This window comes from Gavia stellata, chromosome 10, assembly GCF_030936135.1.
Source record: "Gavia stellata isolate bGavSte3 chromosome 10, bGavSte3.hap2, whole genome shotgun sequence".
Lineage (NCBI taxonomy): Eukaryota > Metazoa > Chordata > Aves > Gaviiformes > Gaviidae > Gavia > Gavia stellata.
Genome location: NC_082603.1, coordinates 17,537,765 through 17,564,742, shown reverse-complemented (window position 1 = coordinate 17,564,742; position 26,978 = coordinate 17,537,765). Strand labels below are relative to the sequence as shown.

At 36.8% G+C, this 26,978-nt stretch overlaps 1 protein-coding gene across 3 annotated transcripts in view; it reads right to left on the bottom strand.

The window, feature by feature from the left end:
• EVI5 (ecotropic viral integration site 5) overlaps nucleotides 1-26,978 on the bottom strand; it is an 85,617-nt gene that overhangs the window by 1,890 nt on the left and 56,749 nt on the right. For all 3 annotated transcript variants that reach the window (XM_059822258.1, XM_059822257.1, XM_059822256.1), the window contains one exon: nucleotides 21,493-21,588. In XM_059822258.1, coding sequence (XP_059678241.1) covers nucleotides 21,493-21,588 — 96 coding nt within the window. The remainder of the gene's footprint in view (nucleotides 1-21,492; nucleotides 21,589-26,978) is intronic.

Sequence of the window (26,978 nt, the reverse complement as noted above, 5' to 3'; positions counted from 1 at the left end):
CCCAATGAGATTTCAGATCAAGAAGTATGAGAGAAACTTCTCTTTGTACAGCATAAATAGATTGTAGTTTCAATTTTAAGGGAACATCAAACAAGACAAAAATGTTGTCAGACCATGGACAGATACAATAACATTTTAATTCAAAATGCACTGCGGAGTGATAAACTATTACAACCATGCATTCAAGCTATTCAAAAGTAAAACCTAGAGCTCTGAAGTCTGCCAAGTCCCCTGCTAATTTAGTGAAAATAACTGCAACTCATGGAAGACATTCCTGAGATTATTTTTTTTAGAATTTCACTTTTGCTAGCTTTTAGTAGCAACTACCTCAGGGTCAGTTTAACAGTCTAAGAGTATTAAGATTAAAAAATCCCAAGGATGCAGAAAAACGTTAAAAATGCATTACAGAAACTTCCTAATGTCACTGTGGAAGCTTAAAAAGGAACATGCACTAAGTGCTATTTTGTAAGCGACTTTTCACAGTAACAGAGACCTGGAAAATAGAAGAACAAGCCTGAAGAGCTTCTTTACACAAATCTATTTGCTGTTTCAGAAATCTGAAGCAATATTCACTTTGATAAATAAAAACTGCATGTAAGTCCTTGCTATTAACACCAATAGAAGATTTTACCTGTCCATTTGGGAAAGAAGGAATCTCTCTACTTACCATGGGCTTGTGTAAAAGATGAGAATAAAAAAATAGGTTGAAAAAAGATCACAAGAGTCATAATAATGCTAGAAGCCATCAAATTGGATGTTAACAGCATGTAAAAGCTCCAGCTTTTAATGTATATCAAAACATCCCTGTTAGGAATATGGGTAGATGCTGTAGATCTAAACCTTGGTTGTAACTACACATACTAATGTTAGTTTTTTGCATTTTCTTCACATACACATACGCTGCAGTTGTTTCATGAAGAACTTACTTGTGTAAAGGCAAGCAAAACAAAAAGTTCCACACTTGCACAGCATAATTCATGATGTAAGCAAAATCAGCTTATGCCAATATTAGATACTGGACAGTAACACGTATCTGGAATAAATAATTTTTACTAGCTTATATACCTAGATACAGAAAGCCTGATACAGAGATTCTTGTGTTATTTAGAAATATTATCCCTAAAAATATCCTGCAATATGATCAGATTAGCTGCCACATGAAGTTTCCAAAACAGCTATCAATTTTAGTCACTAAGAAAATAAAACACAGAAAAACAAAATGAAACCCAACAATTTCTCTCCACCCTCACCACAGAAAAAAAGCTCCTGTACAAGTGACTACAAATTTCATATTAGACTAAGAAATTATATGCTTTTAGGTCTGCATAGTTAAGCCATTGGTTCACCTGAAATTGTAAAGCTGATACTCAATGTTAGTTGTTTTGAACATTCAGAAAGCCAAGCCAATGACCTCAACTGTTTACTTGAAGACTTCAACACATGATACCTTTAGATGAATGTATTTAGGTAACATGACAAAATCATGGCTTCACAGTTTTAGGCAGCAGCCTTTCCAAACACCAAACGACAGTCTGTGGAAAATGCTGTTGGTGAAAAAAATCATGAATAGACACAGCCTTGGCCAATTCCTAAAGCTAGTCTGGGAACACAGTGCGTTGTTATCTTTTGTTATTCTAACGAAAGGATGCACAATCTGTGACCTTCCAGAAACACTTCTTTTGACCTGCAGCTTTACACTTGCCTGCCCTTTTTCTCACATCCAAGGGGAACCAGACTGCTAAGAAGAAACATGAATGTACTGTAGAGAACATATCCGACAAGTCTATTGATGGTCATATAGTTCTGTAACTTCTCTGTCCGCTTGAAAAACAGCTGTCTCGGCCAGAAGCAGACAAACACTGCAGCATACAATTTGTTTGTATTATGGAGATTGACAGGCTGGATAGCAATACTGCTGAAGAGGACATGGGGGTGCCGAGACACAGGAGGCTAAACATGAATCAGCAGTGTCCGGGAGCAGTGACAAAGGCTAACAGCATACTAAGCTGTATTGACAAGGGCATAGCCAGTCCGTCATAGGAACCAATTCCTATCTGGCACTTGTTAGACTGCATCTGTTCTATTTTGCACTGGCTACCTCACTCCTTCCTCAGTACAAGATATTAATGAGTAGACCCAGTGGAAAGGCACCAAGACAGTTAGGGGCTGGAGCTTATGCCTTAAGATAACAAAGAACTGGTTCTTTACCGAAATGCACAGTGGGAGAAGAGACATTGATCGTAACACAAAACACAAGGCTGTGTTTGAATATGAAGGGAAAATAATTGCTACAAGGTTAGTTAAGAATTAGAACAGGTTGTTCAAAGACTGTGGAGCCTCCATCCTCAGTGGGTTTCAACACCCAATTGACAAAGCCCTAAGCAACCTGCTTTGAATTCAGTGTTGATCCTGTTTTGAGCAGGCAGTTGGACTAGAGGCCTCCCAGGGTCCCTTCCAACCTGAAAGATAGATTACAGTTCAGTGAGATGCGTGAAAAGCATGGGCAGTGGGATGCATATTACTGTTCTTCTGACAGCCATTTTGAGTTTGAGAAATTGAAATACTTTGTACCTGCCAAAATTACTAAACTTCTTAAAAATGTAAATGCTGTCATTTGAATCCAAATGCCTTTACATTACATGTCAGTACATCAATTTATCACAAAACCTAGTCTTCAGCAGAATGTTACTTTTATTTTACAATTAAAAATCTGTCACTTTAATCTTGAAAATACTTCAAACAAGTTGGTTTTCAATTGAAAGTGGAATCTGATTTGCATCTTAAATTTTTTTTAAACATGAACATCGATGAAGGCAACTCATCTTCAAGAAATTAAAAGTATCCAATAGAATAGGTTGGGAACAGCTGTGTACTATTTTCAATTTTGTGTAGTTTCAGAGTTGAAGATACTTCAGCGGCACCTTGATCTAATATTTGTTCAGGAGCATTTCTATTGCAGCAGAAAGGCTTTGTAAGGCTCCTCAAAGCATTTGGAACAACTTGCAGACAGGATGTGCTCCAGTGCAATTAGATACCAGTGGCTAATACCAGCTTAAGGTTCTAAAATAGAGGTTTCTTCATGAAAAGTTTGTACTCTCATATAACTTTACAGTTTAGCAAGTGAGGCTCTGCACTTCTAATAGAAGAATCAGTATCTTTTTTCAAGATGGCAACATAGGAAGTGTCCTACTGGCTCAGGGCAATGGTCCATCAGCCTAATATTCTGTCTCCAACAGTGCCAATAGGACTTACATGTTGTTTTGTTTTTAAGGGAAAGCATGTGAATATGACCAATTTTTGCAATCCATTCACTTCATATTCCCAAGCCCCCATTCACTTGTCCAGAAACTGTTGTAGCAGGTATCAGAGTGCATGTCTTCCTAGCTGTTTCAGCATCCATTTATAAGCCAGTTGTCCATGACCGATGATTTTTTTTATTTGCCTACCTTTATTTGTCTACCTCCACAGCTTCCTGTGGCAGTAAGTTCCAGAAATTCCTTTATTTGTTTTAAACTAATCTACTTGTTTTAGAAATTGCCTCCAAATTCTAGTAGTGCAGCAACAAGTGGTGAAAAGGAGTTCTGCAGTCATGATTCTGAAACTTAGATCATAACACCTCCCTCAGCCTTCTTAAAACAGAAGAGTCACAAGCCTTTTTAGCCTCTCATGAACAGGCAGTGCTCAAGACCACTGATCATTTTAGTTGCCCTTTAACTTCCCTACAGACCTTCTTTAAACTCTCCACATCCACCTTGAGGTGTAGAGACCAGCCCTGCACCAAGGTTTTGTAGTGACAATATAAACCCCTTTATTTTGTTTTTCATATACTCCCTATTGATGCCCAACATTGTCTTGTCCGTTTTGGCTGCTGCTGCACACTAAGCTAATGTCATCACAGGACTCTCAGCAACAACTCAGAAATATCTTTCCTGATTTGTAACTACCAATTCTGTGTTTGCCATTGTGTAGGTATGGCTTAGATTTTGCAATTGATGAATTACCTTATTCACACTGAAGCTCATCTGTCACCTTTTTAAGAGACTTACTGAGATTCTTGCTGTCAGTGTTTTATTTGAACATGGAAAAAGAGCTTAAAGTAGGAAGTAAAGCATTATGCCAGTATCTTGTCATTCATGTAGCCAAGCATATCAAGATAATGGGAAATTGGGTCTGGTCCTCCTTCATGTGAAGCGAACTAGACCTCTGTCACCCCAACAAGTGACATTTAAATGAACCTTGGCTGTTTCTCACTGCTTCAGTTTTGCAAGAATCTCAAATCTGATCACATCTGTAAAAAAAACCAGGCCTGGTAAACCCACATGCTTTGCTTTTAATTCTCAAATCCAGGTCATATTGTCTAGATGACTATAGCCTCAACCCAGTTTTCACTACAGCACATTAATGTGGTCTTCAGCACATTTCAAAGGGTTAACAACATTATGTGACCAAAATGTATGTCATCATTATCCCTTCAAAAGCCAGCTGAATCAAGAACAGGATCTTAATAATAATGTTTGCATTTATATACCTTCTTGTGCCTAAAGAATTCAGCATTTTAAAGACAAACTGTATGTCAACATAGGGAAAGACTTTAATTCTGCATACTCTTAACAAGTAACAGGGTACTCGCACAAATTCAGAAGAGCTGAAAAAAGGCTAACACAATCAGATCCTTGAACCTCAGAATAAACTTTCTTACCTGATGCTGACTGCCTCATCAAGCCAGGCATGAAGGAGAGACAGTAAAGAGAAATTTAGAAGTTTTAGTACAATTCAAAAGTTCTTCCCCATTAAATCATAAAATAGCTTGAAGGGTGTTAGTCAGTTGCAAGCAAGTTTATTTCTAAGCCCCTTTGTTTTTTAAATAGAGAACATAGGTCAAGTTTTCAAGTGGGACTTCGTGAAAGAGTTCTACTTAAGCTCTGGGAGACATTTTTATGTTCTAACCTGTAAGGTTTTTTTAAAGCTAGGAATTCAGTGGTGGAAAGAAGTGAAAACTAAAACGTTACTTTCTGCTCCCTTTAAAAGGCTTCAGTAACTAATCCTTGAAATGTACTCAATTCTGAAGTAGTAAAGAAGAGTTTTAACAAAGCTTGCCAATAAATATTCAATCTACTCACAGTAGGATCAGCAAGCAATACACAAGTGAGATCAAAATATGATAAAAATATGACCACTGCCTTGGGTGAATGAAATTGCTTTTAGCAGAAGCCAGTACGTTAAATTTTTATTTAAAGAATAAAGATACTGAATTCTCAAGTGCTTTTACTTATACCAAGAGGAATCTAAAAATCAGAGTTCCCTCTTTATTTGTCTCCACCTTAGTAACAGTAGGAAGTCTTAGTAAGATTTCCTGCTTAAAAACCAAACATGACTCAAAAGAAAACTAGAATGTTGCTGAAAGTATGATCTAACCACGTTTAGCTAAAGAGAAACAAGTCATAAGCATTTTCAAATACCTGTCCTATAATTCAGAAAAACATTGCCAACTTTGCAACATGAAAAGAAAGACTTAGAAGCCAAATCTAATTACAAGCCAATTAAAAATATCAGTTACGATCTATTAAGTTATAATCACATTTAACATGAATAAAACCAATTTAATTGGAGTTCTTAAGTTCTTGAGACTAACGGTCCACAGCACTTAATGGGACACCATACCATACTTAACAGTTGACTGCTACTTACTACTGACCCTCTCCCATTGTGTCGTGATCACTCCAGTTTAAGGCATACACTAGTACACTATCACTTCTTCAAAAAAGCTCCCAGTAACTTCTTTTGGAAAAATGCTTATCTCAGAAAATGAAGTCGTCACAGCATCTCAGACTGAATTAATGGAAAATATGTTGTCATTTGGGAGACAAATATTATGTCCAGTAGGTACTACAATACAGAAGCATTTCTGCACATGCACACAAAAAGAATGAACAGTGTTAAGGTTGCAGGCCTTTTCGTGCTACTTTTTCACTTCCATGAACACAAGCAACTCCTTAGATATCTTAAGCTCTCTGAAGCCCATTTTTAAATACACGGTTGTACATCCACAGTGAGCCACATTCATACTGAAACCATCACAACATGAGCACTGCACAAATGGAGACATCATGAGCTAAATGAATAGTTGCAGAAACTAATATTAGCAATCCATCATCTAAAACAATTCTTAGCAAGTTTAATGCCTGTACAGCTACAATGCAAATAGGGTTTCTAAAGTTCCCCAACAGAATCAGCTTCCTTATATGAAAGGGACTGCTTAGGCATGCTTTTTGATAGAACTGTATCAGAACATTTTAATGAAAGCCATTGCTTATTGATCTTTGAAAAGTCTGAGATTTAAAAAAAAGCCTAAGTATGGTTTAATATATCCTGCAATAAAGAAAAAGTTTAATGTAAAACCAGACCAACTTTAAAGACAGTATTCATTTTCCTCAAGCATGAGACAGTTTTTACCCAAACGTGGATCACGCGCAAAAGACAGAGGATAGTCTTGAGAGCTTCCTGACAACCTGTATAGCTCTCAAGTTTACATGTAAAATAAGATTATGTGTAAATTAAGTCAACAACACATATTTTATATAATACGACAACATTCTTTATTTAGAAACAGTGACACATTCTTTAACAAATTTAAAAATAAATTTGAAAAAGATATGTTAAATTAGAAACGTGTTACCATTGTAACTGTATTAGGACAAAACTCAAAGTTGTGGCTTTTATTTCAGTGTCAGTGGATTTCCTGTTTCACTTCAGTTAACATTAAGGGTTTTTTCTAAAGCCATAGCTACAAATGCAGCCATAATTAGGATTATTAGCTTGTAAATAACAGCTATGAGCAATGCCAGCCAAGGGTTATTCTTGGAAATTACTGATGATTCAAGAAGCCCAGACCAAACAGATACTTAATCCAGGAATTCCCATTTACTCTGCTCCCATTACCTGATCACTGTTGTCCCTCCTGAGGAAGAGGCACTAATACCATGGACTCACTGTTTGAAAGGTAACAGCTGAGAAGGACAGTATGGGCTTCTCTTCCCTGAAATCCATACAAAAAGCTGCAGAGATGGCCACCCCCACATCTCTTACTGAAACCATTTTGGATTCTCCAATGCCATATCTACCTCTAGAGATTTAAAAAGTGAATTAGAATACATTTTGTAGACCTCAAAAGATATGCAAGGAATAAATAAAAAAAAAAAAGAAAAAAGGGGAAGAAAAAAAAGAAAAATCACAATGAACAGTCTTTTCCTTTCACTGTGAGGCAGATATGGAAGAGATCTGCAACAATCAGAGATATCCTTAGTAGAGAAACTCAGGAAATAGGTTACATCTTCATTTATTGCCTTCACACAGCTGTCTTTTTTTTTTCTTTTTAATTTAAAATATTAAAACTTGTCCAGAACAACTTTGGGTCTTCTCAGATTTCCTAAAGATGTTCTGCTTCAGCTTAAGATCTAACTAATTTTGAAATTGATACAATAGACAATTAGATTCTCAAATAGGAAGTGTTACTCTTTACTGCTTCTTTCCCCGAGATTTAATTTTGTGTCAAAATTTAAAAAATCCCAGCAAATTAGCTATATTTTGTTGAAATCAAGTTGTTCAACACATTCTGATGTGTTGAAGAGTCATGGACAAGAGGAAAGGGAATACATTTAAAAATGCATTAAAAAACTCCGGAAAACTATTTCAGGGAAGTTTTACTACAACACTAACATGGACAAAAATATAAACTACAAATATTAAAGTTAGCCTGAAGTGTTCAGGGTGGGGGGTTGATGTAAATTTGGTGTTTAGCAGATTGGAATCACCATTACATAGCTTTATGATTTGTCTTTGCTTTTGCCTTGCCCCCACAAATGATGTTTGTAAGGCAGTACTCAAGATTCTAATCAGAGTCTAATTTAACAAATTAGACTAGTTAAGCAAAATCAAGCAAACTGAAATTGCTGTTTAAAAAAATCCAGTGCATTAGGTACTGTGACTTAGAAAGCAGGAAATGTCATGATCATGCTTGCAAATAACATGCAGTGAGAGCATTTCAAAATCTGTTTGCAAAATTGCTTCCTTTGCTTAGTAGTTAATAAATCACTATTGAACATTTCATTTATCATGGAGGCTTATTTATTTTTTTTTTTTAAGATATAGTTTTGTCTTTGATATCCTCTAAATTCACTTCGTCATCCAAAAATTTTGACCCAGCGGAAGATTCAGTCAGATAAACAAAATGCTGATTTTTAGGGAGTCTAGCAATGACCTTTGAAATGAAGTTGTTAGCTAGTGCCTGTAGGATCTCTGTAGAGAACGCCAAGCTGCACTCCAGCATACTCAAGACTGTCTGGGATCCACCTTAGCACATTTGGCCATTTATTTGGGACTGAATTTAGCATGACTAAAACATGAAACCTGCACAAATCAACAACGAACCCTGATAACAGTTAACGATTCTAGAATAGTGCAAGTTTAGCGGTCTCTATAAAATAGTATTTCTAAAGAATATAAACTATAAAATAGTTTCCTAAAGAAAATGAACTATGCTTTGTACGGATGAGTTCAGAGCTGTATTTTCTTCCTGCTAGCATTACTTCATCTGCCCCCCAAACTATTTTATAATGCTCATACCAAGATAAAAATCAGTTGACAAAAATTCTTAGAGGACTTGGTGGAGTATTTGCTCCTTATTTTGAAGTGTAATAAAATGAATCTTGGAGAAAAGTTCATTTGATTTGTTAGGGTTTTTAGGACAAGCAGAAAGCAGATAGAGAAAATTAATTCTATATTACTTTCAGTATGGCAGAAGGGTTCAAAGAAGGCTGATTTGCAGCATAACTTAATGGTAGGAAGACTACATCTGTCCATATCCAGTTGTCTCCAGGGTCTCATGTGTGTCTGAATTTGATCCGTGCCATCTCAAAATGGTACAAATGTTTCTGGAGTTCATAAATTGAATTCAATCTAATTAGTTGCAGTACGATCTATCCACTTGTTACAGCAACTGCAGCAAAACACCTTGAAACTGGCAACAACAAAAACTGATCAGAAGTTAGAGCAAGTATTAAACTCCTGGCTTGATAAGCCTATTGTGGGCCCAAACCAGAACAGCAGTGAATGACAGTATTATACACCTGAACAGACCTAGTCTGCTTTTTTTTGGTTGTACCAACATGGCTGCTATTCTTAAAAGATAAAAACCCAAAAAGTCTCTGGACTGAGATTTTTTTTTTTTTTGGTCATCTACAGTGGGATTAAAAGCAACAGTCATGAGGTACTACAACATTAGATGAATCTGCCCCACTCATCATTAACTCTCTGGAATCCAAGCTTACGTATGTGATTAACTACTAAACTCTCCTGTTTAAGGAAAGAATTACCTGTGTTTTTGAAACTCGTACTTTTAAAAGGATGACCCAGAGTAACACACTGGTATACAACCCAAAATATTTATCTTAAATGAACTTTGCTGACCATATCATTAGACAGAGTTCAAACCATTGCAGTGTGTCGTAAGTGAAAAGCAAAAGAGCAGCAAGAAATTTCCAAGACTGAGTCATTTCAGGCTTCTGTTTTTTTTAATAGCACTGAAGTATTTGGCCTCTGTTTTAAATTGCCAGCTTCTGTAAGTATATTCATTCTCACAGTAATACAGAATGATTTATAAAAATCCCTATAGACGTCAGGAAGTTTAAATAAAATTTATGAAATAGTTTTAACGCTTTAAAAGAAAGCTCATCTCCAGTTGTCCTGCTATTTATTTCATATTGCTCTGAATGTACTCTTACATTTCCTGACTTAAGTTTTTATAAAAAGTTTTTTCAACATTATCAGTTAAAGAGCACTTGAGCCAACAGGAAATATGATGTTAAATGCATGTTGTGTATCAGTCTTACCATAGACGAGTCTTCTGTATTGTAAACATGACAAAGATTAAAACTAGCAACAAGTGTTCAGACCAGAAGGTTTCCAGTGAATCAGAACAGGAAACCAATAAAGCAATCAATGGGAGGTCATGACTTTTTCATCACTGCACTACATGGTTAAAGAATCTGGTTTTGATCTAGTGCCGTGTAATCAAATTAAACTTTGACGTTCTGTATCAAATATGCAATTGAAATAACAACAGCGCTAAGGAAGTACCCATCTTTTAAACTATTTTAAAAAGAAATCAGTCTTTGGTAACTATAGGTCAGATTTTATCGATTGAGGGAATTTTTCTAAGATCTGACAAGTTTGTGTAGTGAGATTGTATGCAATTCCAAAACAAGTTCTAAGCTGACTTAGCCCTGGGAAGTTTCTATAAATAGCTAGTTGGTAGGTGGAAGGAAAGTTCCCAGAAACTCTTCCTACAAGAAGTTCTAATGAAAGTGTTTAGTTGGAGTGAGGACATGGCAACAAAAATATTTTAAAACAGCAGCATGATCACACTAAATGTACTGCAATTATTATATCCAAGGAACTACATACATCTCAATGATCCTTCTCCCTAGAGCATGCATCTATAAATACAAAAGTTACTGAAACCTCAAGCATTAACTAGAATGTACTCGCTGATACAGAGACTGAAAATGTACCCATTATGGGCAACAGTTACAGGAAATGATCATTTCGCACTTTTACTCTGTCCTTCTAAAGCAGGAGTTAAACTCAGCATTTTTAAACAGGCTAAGTAACATTTATTTTTGCCTCTGATCGCAGAAATTACTTCCATCTGTGCTGGCTGCCATTCTGAAAGTAATTAAAGAATTTTAGGAGGGGTTTCCACCACATTTCCACTGTTTACCCCACTTAGATAAATTTACAGAGACATATTACAAGTTAATACATAGCATTCCTTTCCTAAGCTTGTTTCTCACATAGATGGCAGCTGTGTATGGTTGCTAAAACAAAATTTTTAGCAAGGAACAACTACTCAGATAAAGTCAAACCAGCAGAACCTCTATCCCTCCACCTTTCAATCCCCAAAACTTGATTTATAGGCAGAAACATAGCATAGACCCTGACATAACTCTAATTAGTACAGCAGACAAGTCACGCAGCTTCAACACTCAAGAGAAGAGCATTATTGCCATGATCATGAAATAACTTTATCTATAACCAGTTTACTTGCTTTGGCAATCCAGACAAATACTAAACAGGGACTTAGTATAATTAAGTATAGCTAGCTACATTCATCTCTAATGCTGCAATCAAGAACTAGCATATTGCTCGGCAAGACAGATCTGCAGCTTTGACGCAGTAGGGTACAGTCAGAAAAAAAAGGAAATGTTTGTAAAGAGAAAATCACCGATCTTCATTTATTTTATCACTGGATCTAATCTGTCAGTAGTGGCAGTGAAACAGTTAAGATTAATACCTAAAACTGTTGCCCTCATCGAAGTGAACAAAGTCATACCTATTCAGTTTGAGGACAGACTACATCACTGTCCTGGTTACACTGTTCACATTTAGAGGTTTCTTTCACTCTCATGAGAGATGGAAGATATTTTGTTGATGGTAGTGTTACTGGGGGGGGAAGGGAGATGAATCGACCTTACCTGATGCAAAGATGAAGATGGAGTTCGTGTCCAAAGATTTGTGGAATGGAGTACCATCATTATGGAATCAATCCTAGCTTTTTGGGCAAGTGTAACACGTCTGTGTTAATTACACTATGAACACCCATTCAGAATTAATTGAATTAAACAACTGATGTTCATAAAATATACAGGGATTCCCATATACAAGTTATTTAACAATTGTTATTCCTGCAGTAGTGCTTGTGCCTGTTGATTGCTTAGTTAAGCCAATTAGTGTCTAAAGCTAGTTGTTTTATTAAGGGCAGGGTAACTAAACTGGAGAAAGTTATTGGAGAATTAAGACTCCCAACCTGTTCAGTCTCACACTTCTGTAACAATCTTGGTATTATCAAGCCTGTGTAACGTCTCTGACTCTCAAGGGCAAGCTGAATTAAAGGAATAAAGCAATTCACTTTTCTAAAGCATACAGTATATATTTAACTATCCTGTGTAGGCAAAGCTGCTACATTAGATTGGGTGTTTGCAAACCACATGACCTCACAAACGCTATCTTATCACATCACAGGTTCCTCAGACTGACCACAACCACTTAAATCAGACTCTGCCAGCACAGAGGCTCTGTAACTTTGACACGTACTAGTAAAGCAACTACATTTTTAGCTGTCCAGCAGCCTTGCAAGAACTTTACTTGTGGGGAGGGAAAAATCTGATGGTCTCCTGTCCAACTGTGCTTGCAAGATACGGTAAAAGAAAAGCACATGATTTATTGTGCTATAAACTTCCACAAGTTGAAATGCTTACTTTGTAAATCTGAGGGCTAGCATATTTCCTTTCAGGGACAACATTTCTTATCAAGGAAGAAAACATTTATAGAGCACCACATATTTTGAAAGCATTTATCTAGTAAAACAAACTATTAGAAGGTGTTAATGTGATTCTAGTCACTATTGAAAAACAAGTACTTTGCAAGAGTTAATACAGTACTTTTAACAAACATTACAGTTTTAGTGAGAACTATGACTGAAATAAATCCCACAAAGATTAGCTGGTTTTATGAAAGCAAGCAAGTAAAATGGCAATTGCTAAGAGACAAATATACATCTGCCTGTACTACATGGAAAGCAAATAGTACACTCCTTCCAGAAGAAAGGGAGGAAAAATAAGTTGGCAAGAGACTGAGTGGAAGAGCATTATATATAATTATAAATTTCACAGGAAGAGTACTAGGCCTTTTTGGACTTGCTGTTCTGTCCTTAGTTCTGATGAAAGAAATGTTACCTATTTCTGTTTCCAAGATAGCTAAAGGCTGATAAATCTGAACTCTCATTCTCATTTGCCCATATGATCTGATCTACTGCTAGCCATCACCCTATAAATATGTATTCAGAGAACTTAAAAAAATTCTAGCAAGTTGAACTTTAATGAGAATTCACCTTCCCCAGTTAATCCTCCTATCTGCATGATGCAAAGCTATGTACAACTCATTCACAGCTTTAAAAGTTTAAGTAACTTCTTTGTGCCCACACTGCAGTCATGACTGCAACACAGCATAGGCACATCCAAGCCAAGTAGCTGGACACCAGCAGTCCAAGTACAGCAGGATGAAGCTCAGAGCTAATTTACCATACTTCTGAATGTAGTCTAGTGGTGCTTCAGGTAAGAGAACATTTGATTTGGTAAGCATTGAATTTGACTCAAAGGAAGCCTAGTAACAAAATTAATAGGGGAAGGGAATAATGCTTCCTGCTGGTATCCCACCATCAAGCCCAGATGCTATTATTGTGAGAGAAGCAGGAGCTAGGAACACTGCTAGAAGCAGCCAGCCTATCTTGTGCTACTTCAGTGGGCCACAAGCATCATCATCATTTTGTACTCATCTATGGCCAATGCAGGAATCATCATTTAGCTACTTGCAAAGATACTCCCTCAACTCCTCAGGGGACAACCTGGACTAAACTGTGCTGGGGACCAGAACCACTCACTGTACCATACTGATTTAAGATTATTAGCTAGTAACAAAAAAACCAAGGAGGAAATAATTTGGCAGCTTTTAAACAGAGCTTACCTACCATACAAATTTATGGTATTTAAGACAAAAGGAACTGTTAATGTGGTTTAAACTGTCCTCCTGTGTACTACAGTGCACTGAATTTTATTTAGGTGTTGTATTATGTGGCCTACATTGGTGTTTATTTTTAATCCTTCACACTGATGGGTACTGTTTACTTTTCCTTCTCAATTTTAGTTTCCAGCAGTGAAAGCCTAGAAAGCTAACCCAAGTTGCAAAATGTATCCTTAATTCAGCCATATTACCAATTACTCCTTTGGTCATATCTTACACGTTATTTGTCCTCAAAGTAATTACTTAAAGTGTCTTGAATTTTATTTCCACGAGCAAAATCTTCTAAAAGCATAGTATTTTATCTCCAGCTTTTACATCTCTCTTCATTAAGCCAACCATAAAATGTTAGCTCACCAGGAACAAGATCAGACCAGGAGATAATACCTGTATCAGAATCTTATTGACTGCATTAGGTTCTTAAAACATAATATCAGATCCATTCCTAGATAAACTATATGTATGGAGGAATGGAAGACTAGTAAACTGGTGGTCACTACTTCTTTGAATAGCCATAAAGTTTCCAGATACTGAAAATGGGCAATACTTCAAAAAAGTCCCCCTTTTCTGCACTGTCAATATGCAAGAATTTAATCACCAGAATTTCAATTGAAGTTACTATTATAGCCTTTTTAAAAGCCTCAAAAAATTCTTTCGGTGGAATAAAAATGCTCCAGTCATCTGTCAACTTGTTCTTTTCCATCAGCCATGCTGAAATATCATTAACACGGGCAGTTTGCAGAGGGTTTTTTAACTGTTGGAACAGTGTGCCACACTAACGTCATGATTTTGTTTTTCATTCAAATACCAAAAATAAATGTATAAGGATTTGCACATTAGCCAACAATCTCATCCTTGCTTCCTCTCAAAATATTTCAAGAAATTATTTGTTAAGAGTATATCTCATTACAGGGGAACAGCTAGGAGAAAACTAGCTCCACATTCTGTCTCTGACATTGATCAATAGCAGATGCCTGGGAAAGAATGTAACAATACGCAAATATGTAGTGGTACTTTCCCAGCATGTTCTTTTCAAACTCCAGCAAGTAGCTCATTTTTCAGTTATACATGACATCTGAACATCTCCAGGGATTATTTTTGTTTCCCCCATGAACTTCAGCAGTTATTTTATCCAATATGTATTAATATGGATGTGGAATGATTTTGGATCTAAAGGAATTGAATCTTTTAAATTTGCAAAAATCATATCCTCTAGTGTTTTTTCAACACACCTTCAGTTTTATTTGAAGATCTTAGTTCTTGCACTGGAAGTGAACAAATACGTCCTACCCATCTTCATCCCAATTATAGTTTGAATATTTTACACACCCCCCATTCAAAATTCCTTGGATGAAAAAACCACCAACCATTTAATTACGTTATCTAGACACCAAAAGTAGGTGAGTAGGAATTAGCTGATCCTCCTCCTTAGGGTCGCAAATTGCACTGGCTGCTGAAGGTGACTAGACAATAGCTAGAACAGTAAGAGAAGTAAAAGCAAGGGCACAAAGAAACAAGTCAGTTTATTTCAAAACTTGCTATTTTTCTTCAGTTATCTTCCCTGGTAACTTTGTGTTTATTATGCTTTTAGCATTAGTTCAGTCAAGTCCTAATTCAGTCAATTTCTTTACCCCCAGGGAATAAGAAGAGATACAAGAAAGAAACATCCCAAACATCTTTTGAAAGCTCTACTCAAACCTAAGATAAAAATTGCAGATAAATTCCCAGAAACCACCTTTTCTCCTCCACAACTCTCCTTGACTCTATAGAGGTCTGCAACCTTTTATCTGGAAATCTTTTTTTTTTTTACCCAAGAATATAGATCAAGAGCAAAGGTGCCAGGATTATAAAGAATATTTTGTATGTCAAGAATGCCAAATAATTTATCAAAAAAAAAAGCATCACTAAGCTCTAAGTATTCTTCAGCTGCTTCCAAGCTAAAAACAACTACTGGATCCCTCAAGTATAGGAAAACATTGTTAAAAAAATATTTTAAAGAGCTATTTTCACCATCCTGCTTTCTGTGGAGAAAATGCATGCTAAGTGAAGGAAGCACTAAGTTTTTGTATGTTTCTGCTCCCCTTTATAAAGCTGTCCCCTAACGCAGGTGGTCAATACACAGTAGAATCATAGCCTTATGGAATAATGTTCCACAATCCCTAATTGTAGAGGCTACTTGCTTTTGTGGACTTGAATACATATTAGGCAGAATTTAGCTTTTAATATGAAAACTGTCATAAGATTAAAACAAACCTACATTTGAAATATTGTAGTAATATAAATAAGAAACTGAAATTTAACAGCAAAACAAACTCATTAAAGCATTCCAAGAGACACAAAAATCAGCTAGCAGTATGACAAAGACAAACTTTACAAAGTTTCATTTGAAATACAATTTAAACTTAAGCACTTCAGTCCTAAATCACAAAGTCTGTAAGACTGGAAACCACTTGCTTTTGTCTCCAAAGGTGTCTTGTGGTCTGCCAGTGTAGTTTGTGGGTAAGCATGTCAATTCTAATCTTTTGTACCACTCCTGTAATCTAGGTAACACATACAAGCCTTGCAACATCCAACAGGAAGCAGAGACAGCTGCTGTGTAATATATGTAAGTGACTACATGTACAGAGGGGTAGTGCATGAAATGCAGAACTTCAGCAGTTTATAAATCATTTAATTCCATTCAGTTTGAATTAAAAGTAAAGAGTGGCAAACTACAAAGAACCTCCTCCTTTTTTCCCCAGTATGTGATTTATGTTGAAATGAGTAAGTTCAAGATTTATCTTAGCTAGTTTTTCTTAAACCTTCAACTCTATTAATGGAAAATCGTAACAGTCCAAACTTTCTACATACTCTTTTGCACATACAGTAACTGCTTTACTTCAGTACTACCTACTGAAGTGGGATGCACTCTTGAGTAGTAAAAATGTTTCACAAAAGTTGCTTTCACTTAACATTTCAGTGTCTAATCAAAGGCAACTTCTATCAAGTACTAGCACTCCTTGTGCAGCCTGAGTGTATGTAACCCACGGCACAAATCTTGCAGTGCCTGTATACTTGTGCCATTTATGTTACATCAGTTAAAGCACATTAACTGTAAGGTCAAGTGACAGAGTACAGCCCTCACCAGACCTTATTTCTCTTGTGCCAGAGACAGGGCAACCAAGCTTGCGTACTTACTGGCAAGAGAAAAAAAAGTTGCTTCACAGAAGCTGCAGCCTGTTGGGGCTGCACAATGGGAAAGCATTTTAGGTTAAAATCCAACTAAGCTAGAAGTAGTCAAGAATGTTGTAGAGATAGCTTCAAGAATGGAAGGGAAATGGACGAAGAAAGAAAATGCTAGGTGGCAAGGTTTCAATTAATGAAAATATCAAATGGCAATGGGACACAAATTTCTGAAAAGGCAAGCAGAGTGTTTAAGTCTAGTGCATATTAAAAGTTTTGAAAGAAGTTTACATCATGACTTCCTGTTTGAATCTGTGACAATCCTCAAAATTTCAGGTTTTCACACTAGTTTCAGCCTTCAACAATAAAGCCATAAGGCATAAGCATTTAACAACTTTGTGCCCAATAAAGCAACTCAGCCAGTAAAGAGGAAAGGAAGTGCAGCACTAATCTGATGCTAAGTATACACAAATTTTCACAGGATTAGCTGTTGGCAAACTAGAAATACTGCAGTCTCTGAGTGTCCTTTCATTATGCACCAGCTGTTCTTCAAATGTTGATAGGTTGTGTAAAAGATTAAAGGATAGCCGTCGGTAACTTTCCAGGGAATGAACATAAAAATGACTGACATAGTTACTAAAGTTAAAATTGTAAATCAATTATTATTAACTTGCATGTATGTGAACTCTGAGTGAAGTTATGGATGCACTGAGGAATTTAAGTATGAATTCAGCATTTTACATAGTAATGTAAATTATGCTAAACTTTTTGATTCTAACCCATATTTGGTTACTCAAGTTAGTGCAAAGAAAGAGCTGCATGTGAGTAGATCTACGATGGTGTGCATAGCAGAGAAGTCTACAACACAAGTCTTGTTACAATGTTCTCAAAGCTCCAGGTTTTGTCTGTTTGCTCTCCTGAAGTGTTCAAATACAATTTTAAGACCTACTGTGAAGTAGTCAATATACAATTCAGCTTACCATACTACATAAATCCACTGGTTAGGTATAAGAGGAATCAGGCAGGTATCTTGTTAAACCAAAAATCCAATATAGTAATTCTATTTATAGCTATTTGACCTTATTTGAAAGGTAAGAAAAAAAGGCATCATCTTTTTCTATGTAATTTACCTTGTACATTTAATAGCAGTGTGCCTAATCAGTTCAGTCTTGGATGCCATACTACCGATTTCTAGTATGTGCAGTTTTACTCAGTAACAGGAACACAACAACTTGAATTTACTACTAATAAGTCTTCTTATAATAAGATTTGAAGACTGACTGTAGCATTACTATTCCCAGATGAGTAATAAAAGCAGATAAAATTTATCCTTTAGGCTGCAAGCTGCACCATATTTAGGATGCATGCAAAATTTTGAGCTCAGAAAAGGAAGACCAGAATTAATCAATGGACTCAGATTACAACAAAGGGCAATCAGTTGAAAGTTTTTAAAAGTATAAACAAAACACAAATAAAAATAAAAAATAAAAATAAAATTAATAATCTGAAATTATATGCAGAGTTCTGATATGTAGCTGATTTAGGTTACCACACTGGAACAGGCGAGAGAAATACCTGAAATCTGGGGGTCAAACTTTCCTCCGATACAAAGTCAAAGGTGTTACAGCAGCAGCCTGTTGCACCTGTGCTGTAGTACACACACCACACACCCCCCTCCCCAGCCTTTAGTAGAGAGGATTCAGCTTTAGACCCTAGGCAGTAATAGTGACTCTCTTTGCCGTTCTCTGGTGTTCCTCACTGGTGTTCTAGGTTTGCCCTGTCCCTGGCTACTAGCCTGGCTTGCAAACACTGATGGAACAGTAGACCTTTCACTGGAACTCTGCGATTAGGATGGATCATGGATCGTGCTGTTGCCACATCTTGGTACCATCACCATCTGATGGATCATATCACAGGATAGAATTAAAGTGTCTAGCTTCTCCAGGTTCCACTGATACTGATACGGGAACACATGCATTCAGATTGCTGGCCAAAGACATGAAATAGTGTTTATCAGAAGGCCAGAATATGAACTTAGTTTGGAGTTACTTATATTCAATATAGGATCTGTTCACTATTTTGTTCCATCCTTCAGATGGAGAACCTGCAATTCTTCTCATGTAAACTTCTGTAAAAATGCAGTACTGGAGAGAAAAAAAAATGTTCAATAAGCGGAATCATCATTGATAGCCGTGCCAAGACATTTAATCTTGTTTCACACACACCCATCTCACCCCTACCTTCTTCTGCATTAATTTATGTCCAGCTTAAAGTTCCGCAGTTACAATATACTAGATGGTAACCATGCAGTCATCAAGAACTTTGTTCCTTTACCAATGCCTTTTACATGTTAACCAGTTGGGAGGTTGTGGTCAGCATGTCACATACACCATCACCCTATCTTCAGGAAGATGAATTTGCAAATTTGTAACGTTTCTTTTAGCTTTTGCAGAAGTAGAATCAAAACGCAGCTAGCCAAAAAAGCAAACAGTATGGTCATTAATGGATATACACATGAAGACACTTCAGTGCAGATGTAAAAAATTGATTTAATTGGTATTGACTAAATTATACTAATCCTAACATATAGCAGTTGAGAGCAAACATTTTTGCCTCTTCCTGTGGCCATTTTATTTAGATTTTGCTGTTTCAGGAAACACTGCAAGCAAAGTTCTTTACTTAACAGCTATGTTAATCCAAGACTACTTTATTATTTATTAGCACTAACCTACCTATAAAACTACATACGTTTCAGACTTACCTTTACATTATCTCAAAATCAGCCTAGTGGGTTATGCTCAAAGTAAAGGATTGTGCATGAAGTATTACTTTACCTCCAAAGTTTTTATTTAAAAACTAGACAAATAGATATATTACAGTAAGGGAAAAATGTCATTAGTGAACAAGGACTTCCAGGCTTTAAGAAACACTGTGTAAGGAAGCATTCAGAAACGCTGCCAAGGTAGAACTTGCATACAGAGTTTCTTCCTACTGTTTTTATCTATCCTAGAATGAGATACTTCGTTCCTATAGTGTTTAACTAGTCTGGAAATTAACAACTAAGGCACAACAAAGCACACATCTGGAAGAGGAGTGCTCTTTTACATGGAATTACTCGAACTCTACTATTGTTGAAATTCATATTCTCCCTAGCTGATACTTTCTTTCAATCAAATTGAAACGCTGATAAAGATTTGCCTAGACTTAACTGTTTAGGAATCACTGGTATTACTCAGAATTACCATTGTTCTGTGAGCTAACAAACCTCATCTTCATTCCAACCTGTTCACATAAGCTTATACACATTAAACACCTACACAATTGTATGCCTTCATGACAATTGAGTTGCTCAGCCAGGCGTATGACAAATGCTTGTATAGAGAAAATCATGCAACAGCTTTCCAACAGTAATTCTACTTTTCCTCCAAAGCAGTGGTTTCTTACCTTTTAAACCTACACTAAGCAGAGGAAAAAGTCAGTACAGTGCCTTATTTTTTCATAATGCAAAATATGCAAAATATCTGGCTTTCTCAGAATTCTACAAGCAACTTGCTTTCTCAAAAGGAACAAAGCAAGCTAGTTATAGACCTTTAATGGAAAATGCCACGTTATTGATTTTTAAATTTGATTTTAAGTGAGCTTAATGATTGGTAAAGGTGCTGGACTGATGGCCCAAGAGACTATCCTCAGTCTATAACATAGTGGAGTATCTTGGAATGGTGTCTATGTTATAACTCTCAAGGTATTCATCCTAAAAGGTTGAATCCACTAAGATTGTTAAGAAAACACTACCTACACTTAAATAAAGAAAGGGTGTGTTTATTTAAAAAAAGCATAAAGGCAATAAACAAATAATTAGATTGTATTTCTCTATGATACTACAGTTTTAAGCAACACTATCAGAGCTGTGTATTAGAAGGTATATGGAAACAGATGCAGACTACAATGCAAAAATGACTGGGCATTTTGCACACAGTGTAGTATTAGGTAAAGACATTTCTTCACAATACAGGATAAACTGAAGTGAGCCAGTAAGCACAGTAGTTACATAAGCCATTTCGGTTTCAGGACCTTCTGATCTTTTTAACTAACAGAAAGTTACTACAACTATTAAAAGCAAGGAAGTTTGAAGACAGAAATTTCATAGGTCGAAGGTTTTGACGGTTTAAAACTTAAAAATCTGTTAACCGATATTAAGCAAGCATCCTTTTTCTTTTTAAGCAATCTCAGTATATACTACACCACGTAAAATTCATCCTCACAACAGCAAGAACCAAAAAAAAAGCTACACATGGACTCTTCTACTTGCACAAATGCAGTTTAGCTTCTAACTAAATTAGCCTTAAAAGTTAAAGACATAAAGGGGCTTATTTTCATGCAGATGGCTCCAAATGCAGCAAACGCAACAGTGAAATATGATCAACTCATGAAATTAAGGAAAAAACAAGATGGAACATAAATGCTGATCTCATTTAATGTCAAATTACGTAACTAAGCAATTTTTTGTTCTCTTACGTCCCAGGATAAGGGCAAGATTCATGTATAAGAGTTAGTTTTATTGCATTCATTTAAAATAACGTATGTTGGCAAAACCAGGTACTGAAGCTGTAATAACTATTAGATAAGCAAAACCTGCTACAAATGAAAGACAGGACAAAAGGTGCAAGTGATCAGAGACAGTAGTATTTTATCACTTACCTCATGATGCAGCTCAGCTATCTGATCTTTCAGTTCTCTGATGTACTGGTTAGAATCAGATTTATTAAGCTGCCCTTGAATTTTTCCTTCTTCTTTCTGTTGTGGTTAAAAAAGAATCTTATTCAAATTATTCACAGATAGACTATATTAAAAACCTTATTTTAACTGTCTGCATATTTCTGTCATGAACAGAAGCTATTCACAGACACCATCCAGCACATTTCATCTGGTTGAAGTTACAGCAGGTATCTAGGGGTGTCAGTAGCTCAGACCAAGTTGACGCTCTCAATACCAACCATAGTTCTATGGAGGAGCACGAAAAATTAACAAAGCTTCACAGGTAGAGTTTACATCCAATGTACATGAGGTTGCATACACAATTTAGTAAAGCATCCCTACAGAATACTACCAATATATGGAACATATCTTAGTGTACATTATTTTCACTAATGTGAAGTTTTCATTTAGTAACAAGGAATTTCCCTTTGTCTCCAAGTGACAAGTAAACAAAACATGTTCCTTCCTTGCATTGTAGGACATGCACTGGGAAACACTACCTATGACAAGCTTTTTTCCTCCCCTAAAAGAAAAGTTTAGCATATAAAATATAGTGCTACTTATCATATAGAAGTTCCAGAGAGCATAAGTGAAAAGAGGTATGTCCCCTAGCACCAATACTGTGAGAAGTACGGAGAAAAATTGGCAAGTAAAAAAAAGCCAGAACTGAAGAGAAATGTGAGATCTGCCACACTTGGACCTTGCAGCTCCTAAGTTTCATGATGCTCAGGAAGGTCTCATCTGGACTTTAATGCCTGCAACACTAACTTTCAGCTTGTCTCTAAAGGGCCAAACCAAGTTGGGCAGGAGTGTTGATCTGCTCGAGGGAAGGCTCTGCAGAAGAATCTGGACAGGCTGGATCGATGGGCCGAGGTCAATTGTATGAGGTTCAACAAGGCCGAGTGCCAGGTCCTACGCTTAGGTCACAACCACCCCATGCAACGCGACAGACTTGGGGAAGAGTGGCTGGAAAGCTGCCCTGCAGAAAAGGACCTGGGGGTGCTGGTTGACAGCCGGCTGAAGATGAGCCAGCAGTGTGCCCAGGTGGCCAAGAAGGCCAACAGCACCCTGGCCTGTATCAGAAACAGTGTGGCCAGCAGGAGCAGGGAGGTGATTGTCCCCCTGTACTCGGCACTGGTGAGGCCGCACCTCGAATGCTGTGTTCAGGTTTGGGCCCCTCACTACAAGAAGGACATTGAGGTGCTGGAGCGTGTCCAGAGAAGGGCGACGAAGCTGGTGAGGGGTCTGGAGCACAAGTCTTATGAGGAACAGCTGAGGGAGCTGGGGTTGTTCAGTCTGGAGAAGAGGAGGCTGTGGGGAGACCTCATCACTCTCTACAATTACCTGAAAGGGGGTTGCAGAGAGGTGGGTGTTGGTCTCTTCTCCCAAGTGACTAGTGACAGGACAAGAGGAAATGGCCTCAAGTTGCGCCAGGGGAGGTTCAGGCTGGATATTAGGAAGAATTTCTTTACTGAGAGAGTGGTGAAACACTGGAACAGGCTGCCCAGGCAGGTGGTGGAGTCACTGGAGGTGTTCAAGGAACGTGTGGATGAGGCATTGTGGGACATGGTTTAGTGGGCATGGTGGTGTTGAGTTGATAGTTGGACTTGATCTTATGGGTCTTTTCCAACCTTAGTAAATTCTGTGATTCTGGAATCCTAATGTGACTGAACAAAATTTGGCAGATCTGAGAGAAATAACCACCCTCGATGGAGAAGGCAGCCCATGTCTTCAGTTTGCTACTAGTAAGTCAAGAGCAGCGTTGGGCGCTTCTTTTTTCCAGCTCAGTAATTTCTGAAGCAGCCACCAGCTTTAGAGGATAGAAGGACCTTCATTTTATATAAATCTTTACCTTGACTGTAAGTCACATACAACCAATGTACTACAGAAATACAAATATAATGGGAATATTTGTTTTTTCTACCTGTAACTCATTTTGCTGAAGTTTCAATTATGCTTGAAGAAAGCAAACAGTTAATTTCAACAACAGGTGACTTCAAAGTAATTTGCAAACAGAATTTAAATACCTTTTAGAATGAAAAGTGTCAACTCTTCTTCAAAATACAAGACAAAACGCTTTAATGGAGAGGTTCTTTTAAAACATCCCTCTGAAACATCAGCACCAGGACAGAACATGTACCAGGATGTTAGGGGGAGGGACAATACACCACTTTCCAAACCCTTTTGCTGCATGAAGAAAACAACCTTGAGCACTGTCAGCATTGGCAATCGCAAAGCAATTTCTCTATTTTCAGACTCTTTCTTACAGCAAGGTATGCCTTACAATATTATGCGAAAAAATAACTTTGTCATATTCACTATTAATTCACAGAAACTGTAACATGGAGGCACAAGATCCTTTAATGCATAATTCCATATTCAACCTAGTTTCCAAGGCAACCTATGGCTCAAATTCACAAAAAAAAAATTATTAATATTAACAACATTACTAAGTGTTCCTATCCTTAATAGGTTTAAAAAAACACCACAAACCCATCATGTCTCTTTACAAGGATGACTATTGGTATTGGAGAAACCAAAACAGAAGCAACATAACCCGCACACCAAAAATAATGCTGTTTATATCTGTATATAGAAGAAGCTTCATTACTGTCAGAAACTAAGATTCCAGACAATAAGAATGACCTGATCTCTTGTGGTAGCAGGAATATACGGGAGAAATGCTTGTCTAAGTCCTTTCCCTCTGTTTGAAACCGTGACTTTTCCATTTAAGCCTCTAGTTCTATGGATGCCAAATTACTATGCAACCACACACTATAGTATCAAAAAGAAAGAGTAAAGCAAGGTTTTACCATAAATAGAAGGTAAATGCCATAGCCCTTTTAAAATGAAAGTGCCATAAATAGATAAGCTTACATTCAAACTGGATGCCCAAGAGGACATGAAACAGGCATTCCCAAGTTAATTTGGCATAAACTAACAGCAACAGCAATAACATTTACCAGCTTAAGTTTGGCACGGCACAAATAGCTGAACGCTGTTAGTGTATACCATATAGGGTATACCATATTGGGAGTTATACACTTTCATTATATTCAAGTGTTCTTATTATTACTTTTTATTCCATAAATAACACTGTAAAGTTAATGCAGACATCACAGAATAATTTGACATGTAAATTTGCTCACGGAAGAACTGACTCTAGCTCCAGTCAGTTGGAGCTGAATGTAGGGTGTAAGCTTGGCCTGCAAGATCCTCATTATTAGTGACGGGCAAATAAGTTTTAGTTTTCCTTTCAGAACTTAAAGATTTTGTAGAGCTGACAATTCACAAAAATGCATTTAGCACAAAAAAAACCCCTGCAATGTCATTTTCTATGAACATACTTTTCAAATAAAAGTCATGCTGTAACTTCCTCTTGCAACATTCAAAACACTAGAGGTCAGAAGCTGATCCTTTTAACTGGCTGCAACAGAAATCAGATATTTCTAGCTAACTAAATAAGCCCATGATCTATAAGCTACAAAGTCTGTCTACAGTGCGTAAATTGCAAGGATGACATAGGAGAAATTTTAGGACAAAGTATCAGAGTCTGCTTCATAGCTGCTCTTCATCTCTCTGAGCAACAACAAAGATACATTCTACTTTTTTTATTTTAAATAAGCTAAGTTGATCATGCCATTAATTTAGTTATTTAAAAGTCACTCATGCAGGTGCAATAGCAAACCACTGGAAAGCATGCATTAAAATATTTTTTAATTCTTACTGAAATCATCTAATTTAGAGAATAAATAATAAGTAGACAGCTGAAAGTTTACATATTTCAAATGAACTAAAACTTTTATTTTATAAAAAGTAGTTTTATCTGTCAGATTATGATCTTTAAGTTATCCAACATTCTTTAAAACTGTAAGAGATTGATTATTTCTCATCAAATATATATTTATTTTCATACAAGTACAAAATATTACTATAATCTGCAAAATTGTTTCACTTTCCAGTCACACTTCATATTTGCATTAAGTTCTGATTACTTTCTAGCAGTTTCCAGCTTCTGATCAGCATTTGTTAATCAAAGGCAAATTTTAATGTGAGCAATGCAAATTTGGTAGTAATATTCTTTAACACTAGTTTTTCATTAGGGCAGCTTGACAGAAGTCAAAAAGAAAAATTGTTGGCAGGAAAAACTTCAACATAGCAGTTCCTTTTAACATGACAGAAAGCAATATTAACAGCTTTCCGTACTATCTGTTGGTATCTGTCATAAAGACAGAATACTTTCTCCTGCAAATTCTGTCATTCTAGATTTGCTTCTCAACCTACCCTAGATTATAGGACATGTTATCTATTACTTCCTGATTATCATAAAAACCTATTTCTTACTGTCTTTATCAAGTGATCTTAATATTATCCTAGAGTCTTTTTTAAGGAGTATTGTCAGTCTGTGTGCATCTTGAGAGAGTGAAAACCTCCACCACTGCAAAACAAACCCTATATTCTGTCCCCATGCAGGTTAGGTTCCCACTTGTACATCATAATTCTAGATGACATTAGATTAGTGCCAAAGCACAGTTATATGCTACTGTGATTGTTGAAAGCCCCAGAGTCAGCAAGCACACTCATGCTCCAAACTTTTATCAACACACATGGAAACTGCACAAAGGATTTTATGTTCATGTTTCATTTAGTAGCTTTATTAAGAAAGCTTGAGCAGCTTCAGCTTGGATTTTTTGGTTTTAAATATAATACCATGTTATATAGATATAATTTCTAACTCTCGAGACTGACCTAGTCATGAGGCAATTGAGATTAACATCAGAGTTACCATTTGTTCTTAGTTCAGAATCTGAATTAAACCTGGCCAAGAAATAGAGGGACAGGGAATTGAGATAGGTTGCAAGTGACATGAAAATGGGACAGAAACTGAAAAGTGAAGATACAACAGGTACTGAATGGAACTGAAACAAAGGTAAGGACCTTAGACAATAACACTGATGGATTCTTGCAGATTTCATCTTCAGCCCGCTATCTGCAGGATATGGCTGTTGCATTTTATTTAATTGATGTACTGCAGGGCAACTAGAGATAATAATCTTCCAGGAGTAACTACTAGCCCCCTATCATTCATTTGCTTCTCTGAAGATGCCTGTTTTCCATTCTTCCTGTTCTACTGCTGCCATCCTTCATTTTGTTTCCAGGTATCATAACCCTCTGAAGAACAGATTAATTAATTTCTCCTCCTAAGGGTCCAACAGTATATGTTGAAAAGGTTTCTAGGCTCAGGCAGGAAGAAATCAGTCTTGTATGGATTAAGTCTTGTCTGGCCTCAGCCACCTCAGCCTAAGAACCAACTATAGCAGATGGAAGCTCAGTTATTGAGATCGAAGGATAACTTGAGTTGGGGAACAGAGGGCTACTTGCCCAAAGGACAGAAGCCTGCACTCTCCATGGTCTGACCCCAGTAGGCA